The 24,871-nt window shown below is 38.5% G+C and overlaps 1 protein-coding gene across 1 annotated transcript; it reads right to left on the bottom strand.

Annotated features, from left to right (window-relative positions):
- Nucleotides 1-350: 350 nt before the first annotated feature.
- SLC39A6 (solute carrier family 39 member 6) lies at nt 351-24,752 on the bottom strand. The gene is made up of 10 exons (XM_004380912.3): nt 24,513-24,752; nt 21,810-22,565; nt 20,124-20,307; nt 19,154-19,323; nt 17,953-18,171; nt 9,706-9,811; nt 4,421-4,798; nt 3,142-3,222; nt 1,856-2,046; nt 351-1,059 (listed from the first exon to the last, which is right to left on the bottom strand). Exons 2-10 carry the CDS (start codon nt 22,554-22,556, stop codon nt 907-909), a joined length of 2,229 nt encoding a protein of 742 aa, XP_004380969.1. The 5' UTR covers nt 22,557-22,565; nt 24,513-24,752; the 3' UTR covers nt 351-906.
- Between the last annotated feature and the right edge of the window lie 119 nt (nt 24,753-24,871).

The following is a 24,871-nucleotide window of genomic DNA, read 5'->3' as shown; positions in this document are numbered from 1 at the left end:
AAAGTACTTTCTGAATCCAAGAAGTCAAATTATATTCAGTATGGTTTTAATGTCCTCATATATCTCAACGGTCTAATAGTGTGACATTTGGTAAACCAAAACATCCAATTAATCATATAACTCATTACCCAGGTCTACTTACTATACTTATCTGGCATATTTCCACACAAATATTTTTAAGTTTCAATTTCTTAGTCAATTGATATATTGCTTGAATTCATTAAATATGTTTAGACTTCTCTATTCTACAAAGCTAAATGTACAACTAAATTAGTATATAAAAGTGCTCACTGTGTTTTTAAGGGACAAAAATGTTTATGAATGCACTCTATACTAATTTTGCCTTTTTCCACTTTAAGTGTTTTCCCCCTTTTATTTTATAACCAATTTCATGATTAAGAAATCTATGCCTCTTCAACTTTCACAGATTCTTCTCTTTTTCTCCCTATTCCCTAGTTTAAATTCAGTACAAGTTTCCTTGGTATCTTTGGCTTCGGGTACATTCTTACTCCTAAACACCAGCAGTTCTTCAGAGCTTTAAAATCCAGCATGGGAATTACTGTGTTAAACTAGTTCTAGAAAAAAGAATTATAGACATTTTTTCCTGAAATATACAGAACATGTCATGCCAAATCTCTTGTTTATACAATAAACTGGCAATATTGGTGAATTGCACATATAGCTTATATTCCCAAAATAGAATAACTTAAAATATTAAAACATACCTTTGTTATCACCATAACTGACCTTACAAGCATAAAAAACAACAATATTCAATACAAAAACCACAAAATACACTAACCTTAAATGCTGCATATTACAGCACACATGCTTTCATCTCCCTATGACCTATTCAAACTATAGATGGCAATGCTTTTTTAAACTACTCTAGCATTTATACTGTAATTAGAAATTTATACGAAACACAATTTTATGCTCAAATACAGAAATAAGCAACATAATCCCAAAACCTAAAAGTATTCCAGCATTCTGTAAAAAGAAATATCCCCAGCGGCTACATCCATGGTCGCTAGCATCATTATGCAGCATCTCAGGTACCTTAAAGGAAAAAAAAGAAAACCACAACATTCAAGTTTCCAGAACTAGAGATTAGTTTTTGAAAGAATTTTCAGGATAATATACTATACTAGCTTAATTTGCAACTAGATATGCTATGGGTCAATACCTTAAAACATGACAACATACAAACTGACTCTAGCTAATAATTCTACACAGCATTTCCCAGCAGTTTAATTAACAAAGATTAATTATTGTGTGCTGAGCAAGTCAAAATTTGTATTGGTCCAGTTTGTTACCACCTGTGTATCTGAACTGAATACATGTGGGTCACCTGAAGTTCAGTGATATGGAAACCTTACACTATATAAAATATCATTTTAGCAATTATACTAGCTGGGATTATTATGTGGACTTTGGTGACAAGAGGGTATGATTCCTCTGTCGATTAATAAGGGATCTTTAAGCATACTGCAAGTACACTCAGCATGCCAACAATATGTGATTTGTGCTAGGTTTCCTCTAAACCTATAAACAATTCAATGCCTGACTACTGAGATTCTATTCTTAGACACATCAGAAGCAGGCAGATATTTTTGTGCATCCTGATATGTGTGCTTGGTGGGATCAGGGTATGCTTGTGACCAACAATCTAAAAAGATAAACTCTAAAGGATGTATATTCTACACGCTGCTCTACTGAATACAGAGGGGGGAAAAAAAACCAAACTTCTCATTACTACTGTATTTAATCTAAAATCTGTAAAAAAAAAATGATTTCACCAAACATTTTCACTATTTCATTGTTACTCAGGAATATTTGACTTTTAAAAACTTACCATATCAACAAGAGCAACATACATGAATAAGCCAGCAGTAAGTGCAAATATCCACATAGAAACGTTTTCAGCATAATGCCCAATGAAAATTCCTGTTGCCATTCCAAGATATGCCAGCATGGCTGACAAAGCATTATAAAGAACAGCCTGCTTAACAGTCATGCCAGCCTTTAGTAAAACAGCAAAGTCACCTTTAACAGAAAACAAAAAAGGGAACAAAGTAACTGAAAAATGATTTTTTAGGACATATACTCTAAGAGATTTCCCAGATTTAAGAAAATTCTCCACGTTTTTAGGGAAAATAAGAATTACCCAGGGTTAAAGCAGTGTTAATTACCCTAACAGCTCTATAAACTAACATACCATTTATCTAAAGTTTTTCATAAGGCTTCCAACTTTCTCAATGAATGATAAATATCAAGAACCTACTACTGTGTTCTACACTGTCTTCAAGGAGCGTATCACTGGCTGCAAACGCGGGAAGAGGAGTGGAGAACACACATGAAATGATCAGCAAATGATACAGGCGACATATAATTAAGAGCTAAAGTATCTAATGTTATAGTTATAAAACAGAAAGGAAGGTTGTAATAGTTAAGAGCTTTCACAGGGCGTGAAGGACCTAGAATGTGGAACATAAATCAGACGTTGAAGGATTGCAAGCAGTGAGTAGGCAGCTGGGAGGCCTTCTGAGTGGCAGAACACATGCCAAGGAACAAAAGTGAAAATGGTGTCAGGGGTACGTCTCTACAAGAAAAAAAGACATGAACTGAGATCCAGAAGAACTCTCGGCAAGTATGAGGGATAAGGCTGAACTTGTAGGATAACAAGTACCCGTGTTTTAAGTCCTGGTGACATAAGAAGTATTCAAAACACACCACATCAAATTCCCTTTTCTCCAGCTCGAATGAGATTCCGTTCCCAACTTGCGTTCATGGAAAATGATTCTTTTGTATCTTGTGATCTTATTCATAGTGTGTGTATGAAGAGATTGATTACTGAAATCACCAGTATGGAAGATATCTGGTAGGGGACAAGGATGAGGGAGGGGGTCTAGGTGCCTTTCTGGCAATCCCACATAGGCAATTGTGTACTTGTACTCATAGGGTCAGAATTCTGACTGGAAACAAACTTGTGCTTAGTAAGAAAAAAAGTGAACTACAGTAGCAGACTTACCAGAAGGTGTGAAAGTTACCAGGAAGCTTACTAGAACTATCAATAGCAGAAGCCAGTGACACTAGGACACTCCACCCACCTGGCAAATACAGTTTATATCGTACACTCACCTAATTCATGAGGCAACTCATGACAAAACACAGCAACAGAAGTACTTAAACCACTCGATAAACCTTCAGTAAAAGCAGCACCTGTGTAAAAATCAAACACAAAATTTGGCTACATTATTTTTTTTTTGTGTATGTTTTGTTTAATCTTACCAGCATACAAAATAAGGTAAAAAAAATTAACTATTTTTGTTGTGAATAAACAACTTCTCAACTCTGTATCTTCTTTATAAGTAATTATATTCAATTAGGTTTAACCTTTCCAAAGGAGCACAAGCACGTATGATAAAAGAAGGGAAGGTTCAACTATAGAATGATTAGATGGTCTTATACAAACCTGAGAAGTAACCGCTACCATCTAAAAACACTTATTTAAGAAGATAAATTTAAAATGTTTAGAAAAACCCCGCAGTCAAGAGTGTAACCTATGTTTCAGTGGCCTCAGAGCAATCACTATGTAATTAAGACTTGTTTGTACTCATTCTTCTGCTATCTCATAAGGAGAGTCTAAGACAAATAGCTCCCTCTCTTTCACAAAGCACATTAGACAGTGGACCAATTATAAATCATGACTGTGCACTTGCACACCCCCCACCCCCCCAGCCACTGTCTGCTTATACTGTGCATAGTACAATACTGTCTAGGAAAAACAGCACCAGATTGGTGCTCATCTCAGCCTAACTACAACAGTACTCACACTTGGCCAAGTGGCTTTCACCTTTCCAGGCTTCAGCTGCCTCATCTGTAATGATTTCTATGATTAGTGCTGGTTCCTCCCAACATCAAGTTACTAAAATCTGTCAGCATTCCATTATGTCCAAATTTAATAGCAAAAGCTCTGTAATTTTTCTCTGAATACAGATCGGTAACTGAACTTATCAAATACATGAAAATTTCTTTAGCATAAATGAAAGGATGATGGAAAAGATCCTTTTAACTTAATAAATACAGTTTATACAATAGGTAAGGGAACTTAAATGTATAGGGACAAAACCTCACACGTACTCCAGGTTAAAGCCTGATCTTAAGATTTGCAAAATTAAGAACAAGTTTTGATAGCTATAGTCCAGGTAATGTTCTAGGCAGAGTTCTTAGCACTTAATCATATCTAACTAATTTATTGAATACTTTATTGTAAAAGTAGCCAAAGAAAAATAACATCCTGACAATCTTGGAATACTAGCCTTATCTAAACCAACCTATTCTTTGTTAAAAACTGACTGGCAGTTTACTGTGACATTTTCAGAGTCAACCAACAAGGAACAGATATGTAGATGAATACCAATTGCTAGGCCATCACTGAAATTGTGCAGGCCGTCACCCATTATCACCATCCAAGCCAACGTGGCGATGCCAGCATCTTTCAGCTCTTCCCGAGAGTAACGCTGACTGTGACTGTGGGGATGGTGGTTTTGGTGGTGGTGGTGATGGAGAATATGATGGTAGTCATGATGGTGGTGAATGAGATCGTCTGACTGGCCAAGTGTGTCATGAAAATGCGAATGGCATTTATTCTTGCACCCTCTGGGTACATATTCATTGTAAACTTCTTGCGGATGAGCATGAGCTATCATGACTTCTTCTTCCTCCAAGACTGCTGGCTGTTGAGAATCAAAATGTGGGGGCTCTTGAGTGTCTGCTTGTAGATAGCCTTCAGGTCCTAGGTATAAACAACATTGGAAGAAAGTAAGAAGACTTTTTCATGTACTTGGATATATTTCAAACATTCCAAATGACAATTAAAATCAATAATGTACCTTAAAGTATGGCAACTCTCTCACATACACCTTCAGAACTAAACATCATTGCTGATGAAAAATATCAATAGGTTTTCATAAATTTTAGAAACTAAATGGTCTAACATATTGACATGAATGGGTTTTAAACATTAACCTTCAATAACTCCCCTCAGATTCTCCCTTAATTTCTTCTGTCTCCCTACATTTTTAAAAATGGCTTTTTTTTTCTGATTATAAAAGAAGCATATGTGTATTTTAGAAAAACTTCAATATGAAAAGTGGAAATAAAAAATAAATATGCATAATCTCATCTGACATGTTCTTTTCTGCAGTGCAAAATTCAAGGAAAAACAGAAGAACCTGAAATATCACCACAAAGAAGCATTTATTATATATCTGTGCAAAGAAAATAAATTGCAACAAAGTTGTTTTTATAATTTGTTATTTTTGTTGTTGCGAACATACACAGCAGCACACAGACTGATTCAACAATTTATACATGTACAATTCAGTGACATTGATTACATTCTTCAAGTTGTACAACCATTCTCACCCCCCTTTTCCGAGCTGTTCCCCATTAACATAAGCTCACTGCCCCCTAGGGACCTGATAGTGCAATGGTTAACCATTTGGCTGCTAACCAAAAGGTCAGCAGTTTGAATTCACCAGCTGCTCCTTGGAAACTCTATGGGGCAGCTCTACTCTGTCCTATAGGATTGCCCCCTAAGTTTCCTATCTAATCTTTCGAGTTGTTGTTGTCAGTTTGATGCCATATAGATAGATCTTAAAAGAGCACAATGCTCAAGGCAGACATTCTTTACCAGTTAAAATTACTGCTTGTTTTTGAAAAGACTTTGGGGGATATTTTTGGTTTAAGATTTAAAGATTATCTCAGGGCAATTATCCAGCCTCCATGGCTCCAGAAAGACTGGATTCCGTAAGACTTTTAAATTCTATTCTGCATTCTCCCCCTTTTGATCACGATTCTTCTACAGAATCTTTGATGAAAATGTTCAGTAATAGTAGCCGAACACCATCCACTTCTGGTCTTATGGCAGAAGATGCAGTTGTTTATGGAGGCAATTAGCCACACATTCCATTTTCTCCTCCTATTCCTGAGTCTCCTTCTTCCTCTCTTGTTCCACGTTATTTATGTGAGACCAACTGTTGTACCATGAATAGCCACTTGCAAGCTTTTAAGACCTAAGGCACTTCACAATGAACTAGGAGGCACGACAGAAGCACTGAAAATGTTATTACGCCAATTAACTGGGATGTCCCATGAAACCATGACCCTAAACCTCCAAATCAAGGAACCAAATCCCATGAGGTGTTTGGCTGTACATAACCAGCCTCAGCAGCTACTCTTGCAAAACTAAGGTGTTGTTTTGTCTTTTTCCTGTACACTGGTACTAATTTTCTTGGAAGCATTCCTGACATTATGGCCCAATTCTACAGCAGCTATTTCTTCTTATTTTTATATGTTTCGCTGTAGTCCATTAAAAAAGGTTGCAGAAAGAACAGATGCAGGAAGGAGAGCAAGAGCATTACTTGCTCTTTACAGAAAGACATGTTGGAAAACATAGGGTGGACAGGAAGCCTTACAAGCAGGCAGCAGCAACAATAGTTTTTTTCTCCCCTCAGTCAGCAACTCTTTACTGAGCAACGTCCTCTGTGGCAGGCACTCTGCCAGGCACTGGGGATACAGTAGAGTAAGATAAGGTCTCTACTTCAAGGAGCTTGTATTATTGTGGGGAGGCAAGCACTTAACAAGGAAACACATGTAAAAATAAGGTAATTTAAGGCACTGGTAAGCGCAGGAAGAAAATAGAATAGGGTAATATGAAGGAGCATGACTGGGAGATCTGTTGTATTTGGATGATCAATGATCAGGAAAGACCACTGAGGAAAAGACATGAATCGAGTTCTGAATGATAGAAATACAATTTATGTGAAGATCTGGGAGAAAAGCGTTCAAAGGGGAAAGAGCAGTGAGTGCAAAGGCCCTGAGGCAAACTTGGTGCGCTCATAGGTTGAAAAAAGGTGTGGCTGGAGCAGAATGAACAGTGGGGAGAGTGGAGGGCAGGGTAGGCCCTCGGAGGTCATGGTGAGGAATTTGCTTTAAGGCGTTTCTCTTAACCGAATCTATACAATATGAAATGCCAATCTATCAGTCAAGTTATGGGAAAAATAGTAACTCTACAGTTGAGACGTTCTGGTAGACACAACCTTAACCAAGTAATCAAAGTTAACACTACTAGTAATGAGACAAAAAGCGTCATACTCGGTGGCATACCACGTCACTAAAAAAGGTACAATACCATTTGTGGTACTCCTATCAAAACCAATCAATCTAATCATGAATCTAATCATGATAAAACATTACACCAATCCAGAATGGGGCAACTAAATGCAACATTTGATTCTGAAACAATTTGCAGGGGGTAGCATAAAGGAATTAGTAAGACAATTGGGAAAATATCAATTGTCTTAATAAAGGTCAGTAGATTAGACAATGACATTATATCGATACGAATTTCCTGATTTTGATAACTGAACTATGATTACATAAAATAATATCCTTTTTCTCTTGAAAATTCACACATAAGTATTTAGAAGTAAAAACATAATGTCTGTAACTTACTTTCAAATGTTTTAGAAAAAACAGGTATTTGTGTGTACAAAGAATAGTAAACAAGTGTGAAATAACTGGGGAATCTGAGTGAAGAGTATATAGGAATTCTTTGAACCATTCTTTAAAGTTTTCTCTAAGTTTGAATTTACCTCAAAATAGAAAAACTTCAGAAAAAAAATATAAATAGAACACATTGGCAATTTTTTAAAAAAGTATATATAAAAAAAAAAAAGATGAGAAAAGTAAAAAGAAAAGCTACCTACTGGGAGAATATCTTTGGAAACCATATACCCAATAAGAATCTAATAACCATATATAAACATATATAAAACTACAACAATGTAGCAACAAAAAGACAAATAATCCAATCATAAAATGGGCAAAGGACATGAATAGACATTTCACCAAAGAATATTCAAATGGCCACCAAATTGCATGAAAAGATGCTCAACATCATTAGCTGTCAGAGAGATGCAAATCAAAACCACAATGAGATACCATTTCACAGGCTAAGATTTAAAAAAAAAAAAAAAAAAAAAAACCAAACCACAGAAAATAACAAATATCGGTGAGGATATGGGGAAATTGGAACCCTTACCCATTGCTGGTGGGAATACAAAATGATACGGCCGTTATGGAAGACAGTGTGGCAGTTACTCAAAAAAACTAAAAACAGGACTACCATACGACCCAGCAATTCCACTCCTAGATACATAGCCAAAAAACTTGAACACAGAGACTAAAAAAGAGACTCGTACACCAATGTTCACTGCAGCACTCTTCGTAATAGCCAAAAGGTGGAAACCACCTAAATGCCTATTGACAGAAGAATGGATAAACACAATGTGGTACATACATACAAAGGGATATGACTCAGCCAGTAGGAGAAATGAAGTCTTGATACATGCTACATTATGGATGGTATTTGAAGACATCATGCTAAGTGAAATAAAAGTCAATCACAAAAGGACAAATATTGTACGACCTCAAGTATATAAAAAGACAAGAAAAGGCAAATGTATAGAGATCAAAGTTTATAAGTAGTTACCAACAGTGGGAGGGTGAGGGAAAGAGGAAGAGGATTATTGCTTATGGAGTACTGAGATTTGGTTTACAGTGAAAGAAAAATCACATTGATTAAAGGTACAGTTGCACAGCCAATTAATGTAATTGCTGTCAATAAGTTGTACACCTGTAAAAAGTTGAATTGGCAAAAGTTGTGTGATAGATGTATTTACGACGACAAAGAAAAAATAAGAGTAGCTGCTGAGGCTGCTTATGTACAATCAAACACCTCATGGGATTTGGTTCCTGGTTTGGAGGTTTAGGGTCATGATTTCATGGGATATTCCAGTTAACTGGCCTAATAACTTGTTTAGTGCTTCTGTTCTATTTCCTAGTTTGTTGCATAATGCCTGGGGTCTTAAAAGCTTGGAAGTGGCCATCCAGGGCACAACATTTGGTATACACTCACCTGGCGCATCAGAGGAAGAAGGAGAGTCAGGAATAGGAGGAGGATACAAATGTGTGAATAACTGCCTCCATGAACAACTGCCTCCTTTGCCATGAGATCAGAAGAACTGGATGGTGCCTGACTACCATAACTGAACACTTTAATCAAAGATTCTACAGAAGAATCCTAATCAAAAGGGGGATAATACAGAACAGAATATAAAATTCTCATGGCATCCAGTCTTTCTGGAGCCCTGGAGGCTAGATAAACCCCTGAAACTACTGCCCTGAGATAATCTTTAAACCATAAGCCAAAAATATCCCCTGAAGTCTTCAAAACCAAGTAATAGTTTTAACTAGTAAAAAAGAATGTCTGCCTTGAGCATTGTGCTCTTTTAAGATCTATCTATATGGGATCAAATTGACAACAGCAATTCGAAGGATTAGACAGGAACCCTAGGGAACAGTGAGTGTATGTTAATGGGGGAGAACAACTCAGAAAAGGAGGGTGAATATGGTTGCACAACTCAAAGAATACAGTTCATGTTACTGTAATGTACATGTAGAAACTGTTGAATTGGTCTATGTTTTGCAGTGTATATTCAACAACAACAAAGAAAAAGCTGTAAAAAAAGAAAAAAGCAATACAGTCCATCTCTTCCAGACAGTCCAAGGTGCCAACAAATCATAGAGCAATTTTAAAGCTCTCCCCAGCCCTCGGACTGTCTGATAAAGACTTACGATCATCTGTGTCTACTTTTTCTTCATTTGTTGAAAGCTGAGATTCATACTTGGACAACTGCTTCTTAATTTCCATGTCATCATCATTTTCAGGTTTTTTCTGATTCTAAAATAGCAAGGGAAAGCCATACTTTAAAATGGTTGATTTATTTATATGTACAGCTTTAAATAAATAGTTAAGCAAAAGATACAGAAAAAGATAGCAGAATAAAAGCTCTCTATTGGAATAAAAGCCATCTAAAGGCAGGAGTTGTACCTTTATTTGCACAGCATCTAGTACTGTCTTAGGCAGAGAAATTGTTCAGAAAGTTGAATTTATGTTTCAATAATTTGAAATATATATAGGAAATATCATATATTAATTTTCCTGAATGTTCCCTAGGTCATCTAATTGTCATCTCTACACAGCAACATAGCAGTCCCTGGATGTTGGTAAGAAATGCACAGTCTCAAGCCACACCCCAGACCTAATGAACTGGAATGGGGAGTTTAACCAGATCCCCAGGTGTTTCATATGCACATCAAAATTGAGAAGCACTGCTTTAGGCTATCAATTTTGAACTAGCTAGAGGCATTTCCTTCAGTCATTTAGTGATTTGCTAATCAATTATTTGGTTTCCTCCATAACTGTCTTGGACAATGAAACCCCATACTTCTTGTAATTTTTAAAGCCTAAAACTATACTGTGACATTGTTACATGTTTTTAAAACTAAATACTTTTCTTCTAGTAAAACACCATGAACAAGCTTCCTCCTTTTAAACAAGTCTCTATTAGCCTTGAATTTATCAGTAGGCTTTTTAACCATCTCAAATACCATGCTTGAGATTGTGTCCCTATCTGAGTAGAATCAACATTTATATTGTATAAAGTTCACTGTTTGAACAACGGTGCCTGTGCATTATCTACTTACACAGAATATTCATGATGATGAAAACTGTCACACAAATAATAGATTTTGTGTTACCTCTGAATATGACTTAAAACAATCACCACCATACCTGAGATTTTATTCTAGCTCTAACAGCGTATATCTGTACGTTCCTAGCTTATGAGAATTTTTAAAAGCAAATGCATAAATTTTTATACTCCTACCACAATGCCTCAAACAGAACGTCTTAGCCATCTAGGGCTCCTGTAACGGAAATACCACGAATGGATGGCTTTAACAAAGGAAATTTATTCTCTCACAGTCTAGGAGTCTAGAAGTCTGAATTCAGGGTGCCAGCTCTAGGGGAAGCCTTTCTCTGCCGGCTCTGAGGGAAGGTCCTTGTCATCAATCTTGCCCGGTCAAGGAGCTTCTCAGTGCAGGGACCCTGGGTCCAAAGGACACTCTGTTCTCCTGGCTCTTGTTTCTTGATGGTATGAAGTCCTCACATCTCTCTCTTTGCTTCTCTTTTATACCTCAAGAGATTGACTCAAGACACACCTAATCTTAGATTGAGCAGATTGAGTCCTGCCTCATTAACATAACTGCCTCTAATCCCACATCATTAACGTCATAGAGGTAGGATTTACAACACATAGGAAAATCACATCAGATGACAAAATGGTGGACAATCACACAATACTGGGAATCACGGCCTAGCCAAATTGACAGGTATCTGGGGGAGACACAATTCAATCCATGACATAGAGAAAACTACATAAATATTTGTGAACATAATGCACTCAGGGTATCTTAAATCACTTCTGTTGGTGCTTTTTTCCTCATTGGACAACGGCTCTCTAGAACTTATTTTGTTAGCTGCTGTTGAGTCTGACCTTATGTACAACAGAACTAAACGTTGCCTGGTCCTGCATCATCCTCACAATCACCAGCATGTTCATGCCTATCATTGCGTCTATCATGCTAAAATCATCTCACCAAGGGTCTACCATAACTCTTGTTGGCCCCCTACTTCACCAACATGATGCCCTTCTCCAGTGATTGACACTACCTGACGACATGTCCAAAGTAAACGAGTTAAACAATGTTCTGTTGTGATCCACAGGGTTTTCAATGGCTAATTTTCGGAAGTAGATCGTCAGGCCTTTCTTCCTAGTTTGTCTTAGTCTGGAAGCTGCTGAAGCCTGTCTACCATGGATGAACCTGCTGGTATTTGAAATACCAGGGGCATAGCTTCCAGCATCATAGCAACACACAAGCCACCACAGTATGACAAACTGACAGATGGGTGGGTGTAACCCATTCTTTCCTTCCAAAAGTATTAATTAAGGGTCTATAATGTCCTCTACGCTAAGTGCTGGCAGTATAACCTAAAACGAGATACTTGCAATCCCTGTTCTCATGAAGTTTATCATCCACAAGGAGGGAGATTTTATGCAGATAATGATTATACCATTTTTTTTGTTGCAACTGTCGATACATTACACAAAGTGCTGTAAGAGTGCATAATAACACTATGTCCTAAGACAGGCTTCCTTGTCTTGAGACAGCCATTACACCAAGATCTAAAGATAAGCAGGAGCTTGCTGGGTGAGAGGGGTAGGTGGTATTCCAGTAAGAGAGAAAAGCACATGGGAGTGCCATGAAACAAGAAGGAGCCAGCCTCATGAAGCTGGGGCGGCTAAAGGAGATAAGACAATGTAAACCATAATAAGGGCTATGGATTTTGTCCTAAAAGCAATGGGAAGTCATTCCAAGAAGGATTTTAAGTACTGGAGTACAATCTCATCAGTTTTTTATTTAAATAAATCACTCACCTGCTCTGTGAAAACTAGACTGGGAGAAATGGAAAACAAACTGTGGACCAGCCACTTAGGAGGCAACTGCTGTCACCCAGGGAGGAGATAACCATGGCTTGGACTAGAATGACAGCAAGAAAAGATGGAGAGAAATGGAAACGTTCTGGACGCACTTAGGGGGTTGAATTTAACAAAACTTGATTGGAGATGGGACTGAGGGTGATGTACAGATGACTTTCAGGTTTCCAGCATGAGCAGTAACCTTCACTGGTAGAAGGAAAGTTTGAGAATGAACTATCATAATGGTCTAACTATATATATCAGGTATGAGATGTGACCCTAATTCGAATGTAGAGATTTTAGATTGCATATATAGCACGTGACCTTAAACTATGATATAGAGAATCTCCCAGGGGTGCAGGACAGATCTCATAAGGAAAATCCTAGGTGAAACGCCCCCGTAAGGACCTGAAGAGCTCCCAACACTCACCATATGATAAATACTTTTTTTTTGAGAAAACTAAATGAGACTAAAAACTGTTAGCAAGTAATACTACGATCTGGATGCCCTTGACAAAAGACAATCTCAACACACTTTTAAAAAGAGAAGAGAACATATACTATTTGCAAAACTCTAGGGGTAAGTCCTTGGCTAGAAATTATGCTTACTTGCTGTTAATGTTTCTCACACACTCAATGACCTATTATGTGACAAACACTATCCTAGGCATTGTAGGTACATCAGTAAACAAGACAGTTCTTGACTCTTAAAAAGTTTACATTCTAGTAGATACTACTATATTATGGCAGAGATTATCAAATTTTTTTACTATAACCCACAATAATAAATACATTTTATATTTTACCCCAACACACATACACACTTAAATACAAATAATCCAATCTAGTTTTACAAAGTGATACCTTTACAACAGGTAAAATGCTATATTACTGTTGCATTTAAAAACACAGGTCATGACACAAATTGATTTTATTGTTGTTTTTGTATACTGTCCACCAGCAACCTTATAGGACAGAGTAGAACTGCCCCATAGGGTTTCCAAAGCTGTAATCTTTACGGAAGCTGACTGCCACATCTTTCTCCACAGAGTGGAAGGTGGGTTTGACCCACTGACCTTTCAGTTAGCCGCTGAGCACTTAACCACTGCACCACCATTTTATAACCCATTAATGGGTTACAACCTAGGATTTGAAAAAACTGTTCTGTATCACATAATAGAAAGCAGCCTAGCTCTTAAGAGTACCAGGTTAAAGAAAAGCACTGTTTAAGTAAAATTTGAACACAAAATTGAAAGCAGAATGTTAAATAAATTACATATTTGAACTAGAAACACAGTTAAAAGAAAAACAAACAAACAAAAAAACCCTAAAAACAATCATTCATTTTAAAAGTAAAAATAATTCCAGAAGATCTAAAAAAGTAGGCTGTATCCTTCCTTAAACTAGTTGAAGTAAAGCAATTGGGGCAACTGGAATATGGAAGATTACTTTCTAGATTAAGAATAGGTGTCCTTATTTCACTTCTTCCCTCTCAGTTTAGGTTCACTAAAGAGAGGGTTCAAAATTCGTAATTTGAGAGTTTGGTGACTGTAAAATCCATTTTGTTGTTTTTGTTAGGTGCCGTCGAGTCGGTTCTAACTCGTAGCAACCCTATGTACAACAGAATGAAACACTGCCCTGTCCTGGGCCATCCTCACAATCCTTGCTGTTTGAGCCCATTGTTGCAGCCGTTGTGTCAATCCATCCCGTTGAGAGTCTTCCTCTTTCACTGACCCTCTACCTTACCAAGCAGAATGTCCTTCTCCAGGGACTGATCCTTCCTGATAACATATTCAAAGTATGTGAGATGAAGTCTCGCTGTCCTTGCTTTTAAGGAGCACTCTGGCTGTACTTCTTCCAAGACAGACTTGTTCATTCTTCTGGCAGTCCTTCATATATTCAATATTCTTCGTCAACAGCGTAATTCAAAGGCATCAATTCTTCTGTCTTCCTTATTCACTGTCCAGCTTTCCCATGCATATGAGGCGACTGAAAATATCATGGCTTGGGTCAGGTGCACATTAGTCCTCAAAGTGACATCTTTGCTTTTCAACACCTGAAAAAGGTCTTTTGCAGCTGATTTGCCCAATGCAATACGTCATCTGATTTCCTGACTGCTGCTTCCATGTGCACTTATTGTGGATCCAAGTAAAATGAAATCCTTGACGTCATATTTTCTCCATTAATTATATTTTGTTATCTTTATGTTGAGGTGGAATCCATACTGAAGGCTTTGGTCTTTTTCAGTAAGTGCTTCAAGTTCTCTTCACTTTCAGTAAGCAAGGTTGTGTCATCTGCATATCCTTCAATCCTGATGCCATGTTCTTCGTCATATAGTCCGGCTTCTCAGATTATTTGCTCAGCATACAGATTGAATGAGTACGGTGAAAGGATACAACTCTGACACACACTCCTCCTGATTTTCAACCACACAGTATCCCCTTATTCTGTTCGAACAACTGCCTCTTGGTCTATGTACAGGTTCCTCATGAGCACAATTAAGTGTTCTGGAATTCTCACTCTTTGCAATGTTATCCATAATTTGTTATGATCCACACAGTTGAATGCCTTTGCCTTGTTAGTAAAACACAGGTAAACATCCTTCTGGCATTCTCTGCTTTCAGCCAAGATCCATCTGACATCAGCAATGATATCCCTCATTCCAAGTCCTCTTCTGAATCTGTCTTGAATTTCTGGCAGTTCCCTGTCGATGCACTGCTGCAACCGCTTTTGAATGATCTTCAGCAAAATTTTACTTGTGTGTGATATTAATGATATTGTTTGATAATTTCTGCATTCTGTTAGATCACCTTTCTTTGGAATGGGCACAAATATGGATCTCTTCCAGTCGGGTGGCCAGGTAGTTGTCTTCCAAATTTCTTGTCGTAGACGAGTGAGCACCTCCAGTGCTGCATCCGTTTGTTGAAACATCTCAATTGGTATTTAGTCAATTCCTGGAGTCTTGTTTTTCGCCAAGGCCTTCAGTAACAGCTTGGACTTCTTCCTTTAATATGATCGGTTCTTGATCATATGCTACCTCCTGAAATAGTTGACCAATGCTTTTCATTAACAGTGACTGTGTATTCCTTCCATCTTCTTTTAATGCTTCCTGCGTTGTTCAATATTTTGCCTACAGACTTCTTCAAAATTGTAACTCAAGGCTTGATTTTTTCTTTAGTTCTTTCAGCTTGAGAAATGCCAAGCATGTTCTTCCCTTTTGGTTTTCTAACTCCAGGTCTTCACACATTTCATTACAATACTTTGTCTTCTCAAGTTGCCCTTTGAAATATTCTGTTTAGCTCTTTTACTTCATCTTTTCTCCCATTTGCTTTAGTACTCTACGTTCAAGAGCAAGTTTCAGTCTCTTCTGACAACCATTTTGATCTTTTCTTTCTAGTCTTTTTAATGACCTTTTGATTTCTTCATTTACGATGTCCTTGATGTCATCCCACAATTTATTTGGTCTTCGGAAATTGTTTAATGTGTCTAATCTATCCTTGACATGGTCTCCAGATTCAGTTGGGATATACTCAAGGTCGTATTTTGGTTCTTGTGGACTTGTTTTAATTTTCTTCAGCTTCAATTTAAACTTGTATATAAGCAACTGACGGTCTGTTCTGCAGTTGGCCCCTGGCCTTGTTCTGACTGATAATATTGAACTTTTCTATCATCTCTTTCCACAGATGTAGTCCATTTGATTCCTGTGTTTCCATCATTTGAGGTCTACATGTATAATCGCCATTTACGTTGTTGAAAAGAGGTATTTGCAATGAATAAGTCATTGGTCTTGCAAAATTCTATCATGCAATCTCCAGTGTCGGGTCTATCACCAAGGCCATATTTTCCAACTACAAACTGAAAGATGCATGGTGGGTAAAATCCATAAGGACAAATATTCAAAGGGTGGACTAGGATGCCCCTCTCCAGTTCACACATGCACTTTTGCTCAGTAAGATCAGCTATGTAAACCTCCATCAGACTGAGTCCAGCACAACTAGATGGTGCCTGGCTACCACCACTGACTGCTCTGACAGGGGTTACAATAGAGGATCCCCGATAGAGCTGGAGAAAAATGTAGAACAAAATTCAAACTCACAAAAAAGGACTAGACTTACTGGTCTGACAGAAACTGGAGAAACCCCGAGAGTATGGCACCCGGACACCCTTTTAACTCAGTACTGAAATCACTCCTGAGGTTCACTCTTCAGCCAAAGACTAGACAGGTCCATAAAACAAACAATAATACACATTGCTCAACCATGTATACAAGACTAAATGGGCACACCAGCCCACAGGCAAAGACGGGAAGGCAGGAGGGGCCAGGAAAGCTAGATGAATGGAAATGGGGAACCCAAGGTTGAGAGGGGAGAGTGTTGACACGTCGCAGGGTTGGCAATCAATGTCACAAAACAATATGTGTATTAACTGTTTAATGAGAAACTAATTTGCTCTGTAAACCTTCATCTAAAGCACAATTAAAAAACAAAAATAGAATTAGCTGCGTAGCCTCATACGTCTTCATGCCAGTTATGCTTATTATAATTGCACAATTACATATTGCTCAAACTATGAACTGAAATAGTTACTTCTATGAAAACTAAGCTTTATGCTTTTGAAAGACTAAAGGCAAGATGCTAAAAAATAGCTATCAAATTATGTAAAGCAACCACTGTATATAATTTTTTACATTTCCAAAATCTAACCTCTACACTCAGAATAGCTTTACAAGTATATAACCTCTTGCTCAATTTTAGAGAAACCAAAATTGAAAATTGTAGATGAAAAAGCATGGCTGTCAAAGTAAAATGATAAACAACTCTAACTCAAAGAAAATCTTGGTCTCAATCAAAAGACCAGAATATGAATGTATGAAGACGTTTTAAGTTAAATTTAAATGTCCAAGATGTATACACGTCATTTCTAAGGGTCTCTACTCTGATGGATTATTTTGTCTGACTTTCTGCATAACATCAGATAAAAGGCAGATAACCACAAGCAACCTGAAGGGTATTTTTAAAATCAGAAATAAAGAGCCTACTGTTTGGCTTCAAACTATTTTCTGGGGGTAATTTGTAAAAGTCAAGTTTATAAAAGTCACATTACCTCTGAAACAAAACAGAACATTCATCTACTTGGTGAATAATTTAAGTTAATCATAACTAGTCATAATCACCAATCAATAGTTATGGTGTATCCACAATGCTTCTAATCTTTAAGACCCTACTTGTACCTTGTTGGTCTTTTATGTAGATGTACATCCTTACCTTTCTTATCTTCTCTTGAGTTTGAAGGGAATACTAAAGACAAAAAACTCCCGGGTTATCAAGATATAGAACTGCTCTCTATGAATGCCTCTGGAAGCAGAAGTACCTCAAGGGTACTGAACTCCCTCTCAAATGAGGATCATACATTCTGGACAAACTGTTCTTACAGTCGAGTTAGACTACTACTCTGAATAAATGTCTGATGGACAGAAAGTACTCAGTATACTTTTTCTTACCTTTTTCTTCTTATCTTTAAATTGCTTGATCAATGTGAGTACGTGTTCAACAAGAAACATGAAATACAAGCCTCCTAGAGCTGTCAGACCCTTCCATGTGGAATCAAAATAAGTACTTTCTTCTATGTTTTGAGAAGACAGATGACTGAAAAGTGGCCCTCTCTTCATTTCCATTGCTGGTTCTTCATGGTTATGACTATGGTGGTGACTTGCATGAGACTAAAGACAAAACAATGTGTATTTTATAAACTCATTAGTTTCATATAATATGTCAGAAGAAATGGCCAAGATAATAGGTCAAATTTGAAATCATTCAGAATTAGGCAATTAATGGGATACTTCAGAGTTGAGGGGGAGGTTTAGGACATTAAAAATAAAATAACCAATGGGCTGCTAGCTACATTAGAACTTAATGTATGTAACGTACCATGGCACTTAATAAATAGGTGGGTCTGTTTAGTCTAAAGACAGATAAGGCATACATTCCCCAATAACCTTCATAATATATAGGTAGTGGATCTTTTCAACATTTTACAAGCTATCATGACCACAAATAACAGAGAACTGTTAGAACTAACAGGAACATAGCGTCTACTGCTTATACTCCAACTGAAAAGCCGATATCAATATCACTGCTATGTTCACAAGCTTAGTCTGTATATAGTCATGGGCCCTGGCAGGTACCTGAGATCCAGATGCATTGCCCCAGCAACCTGTTGCTGAGTACAAAACTAACTACTGCTACTGCATCTTAGGGAATCAGGTGTGGAATACATTAACAAAGGGGAAATGGGGGTGCCAGGGTCCACCCCATGCATATACAACAGGTACTCCTAAACATCTAGTCAAGGAGTTTGTCATAGCAGAATAGTTTTCTTTCACCACTGAATGGAGTATGATGAGATTTGTAGTGCTCTGGGAATGGAGTGGTTTCCTTTTCCCACTTACCTGCAAACCTCTAACAGAAATTTAAAAATTCCCTTGAAGGGAAAAGCAAAAAAATACGAGAACATGTACTAAGATCTAACACAAAAATGCAGCTTTCCATTACCAAACATATTTTAAAACCAACTGCTTTAAACTAAATTCCTAACCTTTTATACATACCTATGCAAAGAATTCTACTACAAACCAAAAAAACTCATAATTTTTTCAATGTAATAGAATAAAATACACCAATCAGACAAATTACTGTACTTACATGTGGAAGAAGGTGTAAAAAAGCATCACCACTCAATGTCCCAACGGCCAATGCCACGAGGAAACTTAGGAGAAATTTGAAAAACACCCGGTTCATGAGAGGCACTAAGATAACACCCAGCAAGGACAGGAAACTGATGATGGAAATGGCTATAAAGCCACCAACCCAGGCTGTCAAAAAAAACAGAGCAATGGAAAATCATAATATTGATAAATTTTAAGGGATACTTTCGGAGAGGAGCATAAAACAATTTATAAAAGAAGGGAAGCTAAAGAATTACAAATTTAGTGTAATTAGGACTATGTTAATAGAACAATAACCAAGTAATATGTAGCTAGCTCAAATTAAGAATCTAACTGGTACTTAAGAACCCTCCATGTAAACAGAACGTACCTAGTGGAAAATTTTCCAGGCCAATAGTGGGGGTGAAAGGAGGAAAAAAAAAAAAGGGTTACCAAGGGTGAACTCTAGCTCACTTGGCAACAGCTTTCAGATTCCTATGACAGCTAAATTATGAAAGAGATAAAAGTTAAAAAAATAAAAAAGATGGAAAAAGAGAAGGAAACCAGGTCAATTTCAGCAGTGAACAAAGCAATTCTTATAGTTTTGGAGCAAAATGACTCTACACTAATAGCAGAGCTTTTATCAGTAAGAATATACCAGAGTTAGGCCCCTAACCAGCAGACTGACTCTGCTCCAAACAGTGTAACATCACAAAAGTCCAAATTTCAGAAGACCCTGACACTTTCTATGGGATGACCTCAGACAAGTCACAATCAAAGTTTTATTAATTTTTTTTTTAAAGGGCGAGGACTACAAATGCTTCCATTCTTCCATTCAGGGCAGGGATCAATTAAGATAATGTATTTGAACTGCTGAAAAATGAAGAGGCTGATGTAAATACAAAGAAAAGTACAACATAAATGTATCTACTAGGAATTATTTTTACATAAAAAAATGGCAGCCATACCTATTTGTAAAGAATAGGTCTTTGGAGGGACTTCAGCTTTCTTCTCACTCGTTGTATGAATCAGACAAGATCTAGCATCAATTTGATTGATGATGGCTGGGCAGAGATAGTAGAACTCTGTTGTGTTCAGGAGAACCTGGATGCCCATGCCATGAGAGGCGAGCAGCTTTGAGGCATTGAAACACTGAAGAAAACAAAAAGCAGTGAAAATCACCTACAGGCATTCCCATTAAGCAATCCACAAAAGATGTCTGCTAATACAACACCTCTTTCTTAATGAAGCTACTTCTTCATCTTTTAAGCGAATGCAAGTTAAAATCAAGTTTTGTTTTGAGAACTTTAGAACTTGTTTCCAGCTACTGAAGAAACTACGTCACAATGATGATATCCTACTTCTGCCTACTTCTTCTTGTAAGAAGCAGTTATATCACCAGTCACCTAAGGGAAAAGCCTCCAGTGGACTAAGTCTGGGGATAAATGGGCATTCACAAGCCTGTTAACTCATTGTGTAAACCAATTAAGGAAATGAACTTTAATTTCCAGACAGGGTTTCACAGAGATTGAGAAATAAGTTGTTTTAGTACTGATGCCCTACTTGGCCTAAACAAGCCCAAGACATGTTTGTTTCTCTCCCAGCGATGACACTACTTACAAAAGCTTAGCTCAGTTCTGTCTACGTACCTGGCAAAATAATGATCTACAATGAGAGAATATTAAATTATGCACATTACTCTTAAAAACAGCAATGCTAGGTAATAAAACAAACCTGTACAGGCAGGTAATTGTTTTCAACAGTTTTAATTAGATACCAAGCTTAGTTGAACAGAATCTCCTCTACCCAACCTACCCTCCAGTTTCCACCCTAAAAAAAAAAAAAAATTGGCTGTAGCACCTGCTTCTCAGCTTCTGTAAAGATACTTTGAACTCCCTCAGTTCTCAGCTAATAATACTCAGAACAAACTTCATCACCAGTGTTACTATGGATATGATCATTAATAGATTATTCAGAATTAGGACAGTCATATGCTGGTTTGAATGAAGTGTTTAGTTCGCTTATTAAAATATATCAACTAATTCCTCATTCTTGACATTTCTCTGCCAAGGCAAATCCTGTACAGTGTGGAAGTTTATTCTAGAAAAACCACATGAACTCTGAACCTCACTGCCCAGTCTTTTCACTTGCCTGACACAAATGTTCTTGGAAGCTACCTCAACTTCAGTAACTCCAAAAGGCATCATGATCTCTCTGCCAGGGAGGTAGCACTGTTCTTGGTGTTCTTTAGCTCTTTCTACCAACACCTTTCTCTAAAACATGAATTCTAACTCCTGCTTTTTTAATTCCCTATCTTCTGTTTTTTATTAATAATATTCAATTTTAAAGAGTTTCTGAAAAAATAACTTTGACATCTGCTTTTCACAAATATTTTAAATTCTATATATAAAAAAATCTGACACGGCACTACTTCTAACCAAACAACTATTTCTCCAATATTGTATCAGGAAGGTTTACAACACAGAAGATACATATTGAGCTAAGTGCCTTTCTGAGAAGGCAGAAATTCCCATTTTAATAACCTTACAATTTTATCATATTTATTTTAAACTCCTTACAACTACAGAGAGAGATGGCAGTGATAGGACAAACAAGCATATATTAATTAAAAGAATGAACAGCACTCATCTTACCTCCTGAGTATTCTCATTTGTGTTTTTGGAATGCATAAAGCCTTTTCTGAGCTCACTCACAGATTCATTTGTTTTCCTACCAGCAAGCCGGCTCACATGGCTCTTCTCTGTGATACTGGGTGGAGTGGAACCACTCACATCTTTAAGGACTTTTCCAGGTTTCAGAGTCTCTACAGCCTCTAGAAAGTGAGTTCCTTCAGAGACAGCGTTATACACAGTTGAGGTCACTTCACTAGCACCAATGCCATCCTTGATTAAAACGTTTCTTCTACCATCAGCATTTTCTGGTCGGCGAGATCCTTTCCCCTGTTTACTTTTAGGATCTTTTCCTGAACTGTCAGAGTCATGGTCTGGGCAAAGACCTTTCCGATTATTTTTACTGGAAGCAGCATGATTATGGTGAGAGTGATGATCATGGTCAGAGTGATGATCATGGTCAGAATGATGATCATGGTCAGAATGATGATCATGGTCATGGTTTATATGGATTCTTTTAACCTTATCGATGCCTATGTTCTGAAGCAATTTTCTGAACCCTTCAACTGACAAGGAATTATTTTCTCCATAGCGGTGGAAAAGATGTTGTAGATGGTGTCGCTGTGTAGTAACTGCCAAGTCAACATTAATGCCCGACTCCCAATTTGGAACAATTTTCTCAGTGGTCTGAGGGAAAGCAGCTGAGGGACTTGTGACACAGGCCAGCAGAGTGAAGGTGAGGATCAAGACCACAGGTAAACTCCTCGCCATTGCACCTTCCTAGGGAAGACAGAAACAAAACTCTTGCCTTCACTTAGAATACAATTTGAATTAAGAAACCTCATGGTGGAATTCATGTCTAATCAAACAATCAAGCTCTACAGAGCATCATTTACTGGGACCGGTCTAATATAAGGTACTGCGAAGGATAAAGAACTGGAGTCCTAGGCTCTACCGTTGCATTGCTAAAACATGGGAAACAACTGGAGAGCAGCTAAGTGCTAAGAGACCCTGTGATTAGCACTGTAAAAGCAGTAGTAATTCTGAGATCGGAGAGATCATGTGGCCACAGTTATACTGGCAACTTCTCATCGCATTGAGAATAATTTAAAAACAAAACCCAAACTACGTCCACCATCCTGATTTTATAAAAGAACCTTTTCTTTCACCAAAAGTGAAAATGACAATCTCAGAATAATTCACATCAAAATTTTTTTAATACTCTCTCCCTGTAAACAAATCAATGGTGGTGCAGCTGTTAAAGCGCTCGGCCGCTTACGGAAAGGTCAGCAGTTGGCTCCACAGGAAAAAGATGTGGCAGCTTGCTTCTGTAAAGAGTTACAGCGTTGGAAACCCTATAGGGCAGTTCTACTCTGTCCTATACGGTCGCTATGAGCTGGAATTGAATCCGTGGCAATGTGTTTGATTTTTTTTTGGTTTTGCTCAATCCCACCCATCAAAAGTACCCAATTTTGCGACTTTCTTGTGTATCCCTCAGGATATTTTCTGTGCATACTCAAGAATATGTGTACTTTAAACACACAAATATGAACTTTTTTCTCACTGAACACTTAGACACATTTCATTGTCAGCATATATAATCTCATTCTTTCTGAATGACTGCATAATTAAGAGAATAGTTCTTTAAGTTAATGAAAAACTCAAGATTATTGTTCTTACTGTGCTACAGACCATTGAAAGTTTTATTATGGATTATCACGCTTACACACAACATTGTTTGGAACCAATGGCCTATGACCCAAAGAGGAGTTAGGGATTGAGCTGGGCCTTGCCAAGCAGAATTCAGTTATGCCAAGGAAGGTATAGTCAAACGAGTAGACAGATAGCTCAGGACTAGCAGATAGATGACCAGCACCAATGATGGATGGTGATGGTGGCCAAACCCATCTACCTCCAGCAAAAGACACAGAGGTGGCTTTCTGGAGTGAGAGAGCAAGAGCTTGTGGCAACCTAGCTCCATCACTTTGGGTTGTTCTTCCTTGACCAGTCTCACACTCATCACCTCATCTGAAAGTCCAGTTAATGCCCATTTTGCAGGGTAAATGAGAAAACCACATAAATAAATACAAGCGGAGTGCTCTACAAACTGTCATGTGCTGCATAACCGCTGCTTATCATACTGGGAGAAGCGGAAAATGGAGGTTACACTCCTGAAAAAAGAATCTTCGGGGCCTGAAGTTATGGGAATTCATTTAACGGGCAAAAGAGAACCATTAAGAAATCACTCACAGGAGGGAGGCAAGGAGTGGGGTGGGTGGGGACAAGCACCAACGGATGGCGCAGGGGACAGCTCAAAGCAGCATGGAGCCTCTCTCCAGAGAGGATGCTCTGAGAGCTGCTGCGGACCCGCCGGCTGATCGCCTTCCCTGCAAGTCGGCGAGTGTTAGAGGAAAAAAGAAAGGACAGCAGGCCCGCAGAAAAGAGGCGAGTGGAAAAAACGTTAAACAGGGCACAAAACTTTGCTCCTATGGGCTCTTTATTTTCAAACATGTCAGTATCTTCTTCGCATGAGATGCAAAGTACAAACCGTCTCCTCCGAAAGTCTTCTTCTGTGGACCCCGATGCCCATCTGTGCACCCCAGATAAGGACACTAGACTCTCTAATGCGAGCGGGCGCCCACCGTGGGCTCCCGTCGGCCTCCTGCGCCCGCCCGGCCTGCGGGCTCCCCTCTCCAAGCCCCCCCGCCCCCGGCCTGCAGGACTCACCTCTCCGCGCCCTCGCGGTCCCACGGCCCGGCGCGTAGGTCCAGTCGGTCCAGGAGGAGCAGGGCTGGCCCCGTGCTTCTCCCTCCGAGAAGCCTCTACAGGGCGCGGAGAAGAGGCGGCTTCATTCGTCCGGCCGCCCCAGTCCGGAGCCACTGGGAAGCCGTGCCCCGCGCGCCCTCGCCTACCGTAGCACGAGGACAATCAGTGATTACTGCCGCGCTTAGAGCTCAGCCGGGAATCGCCGCCTCCGCCTTCCACGACTGCGGGGCATGCGCAGTGCTGCTCCGAAACCCCGTTCCTAGCAGCGGATCCGCTACTCCGCGTGTTCGCCGGCGCCGCGGGGCTCCTAGGGATGGGGG

Source organism: Trichechus manatus, unplaced genomic scaffold (assembly GCF_000243295.1).
Source record: "Trichechus manatus latirostris isolate Lorelei unplaced genomic scaffold, TriManLat1.0 scaffold00078, whole genome shotgun sequence".
In the NCBI taxonomy this organism is placed as follows: Eukaryota; Metazoa; Chordata; class Mammalia; order Sirenia; family Trichechidae; genus Trichechus; species Trichechus manatus.
This window is presented reverse-complemented; position numbering and strand designations above follow the sequence as displayed.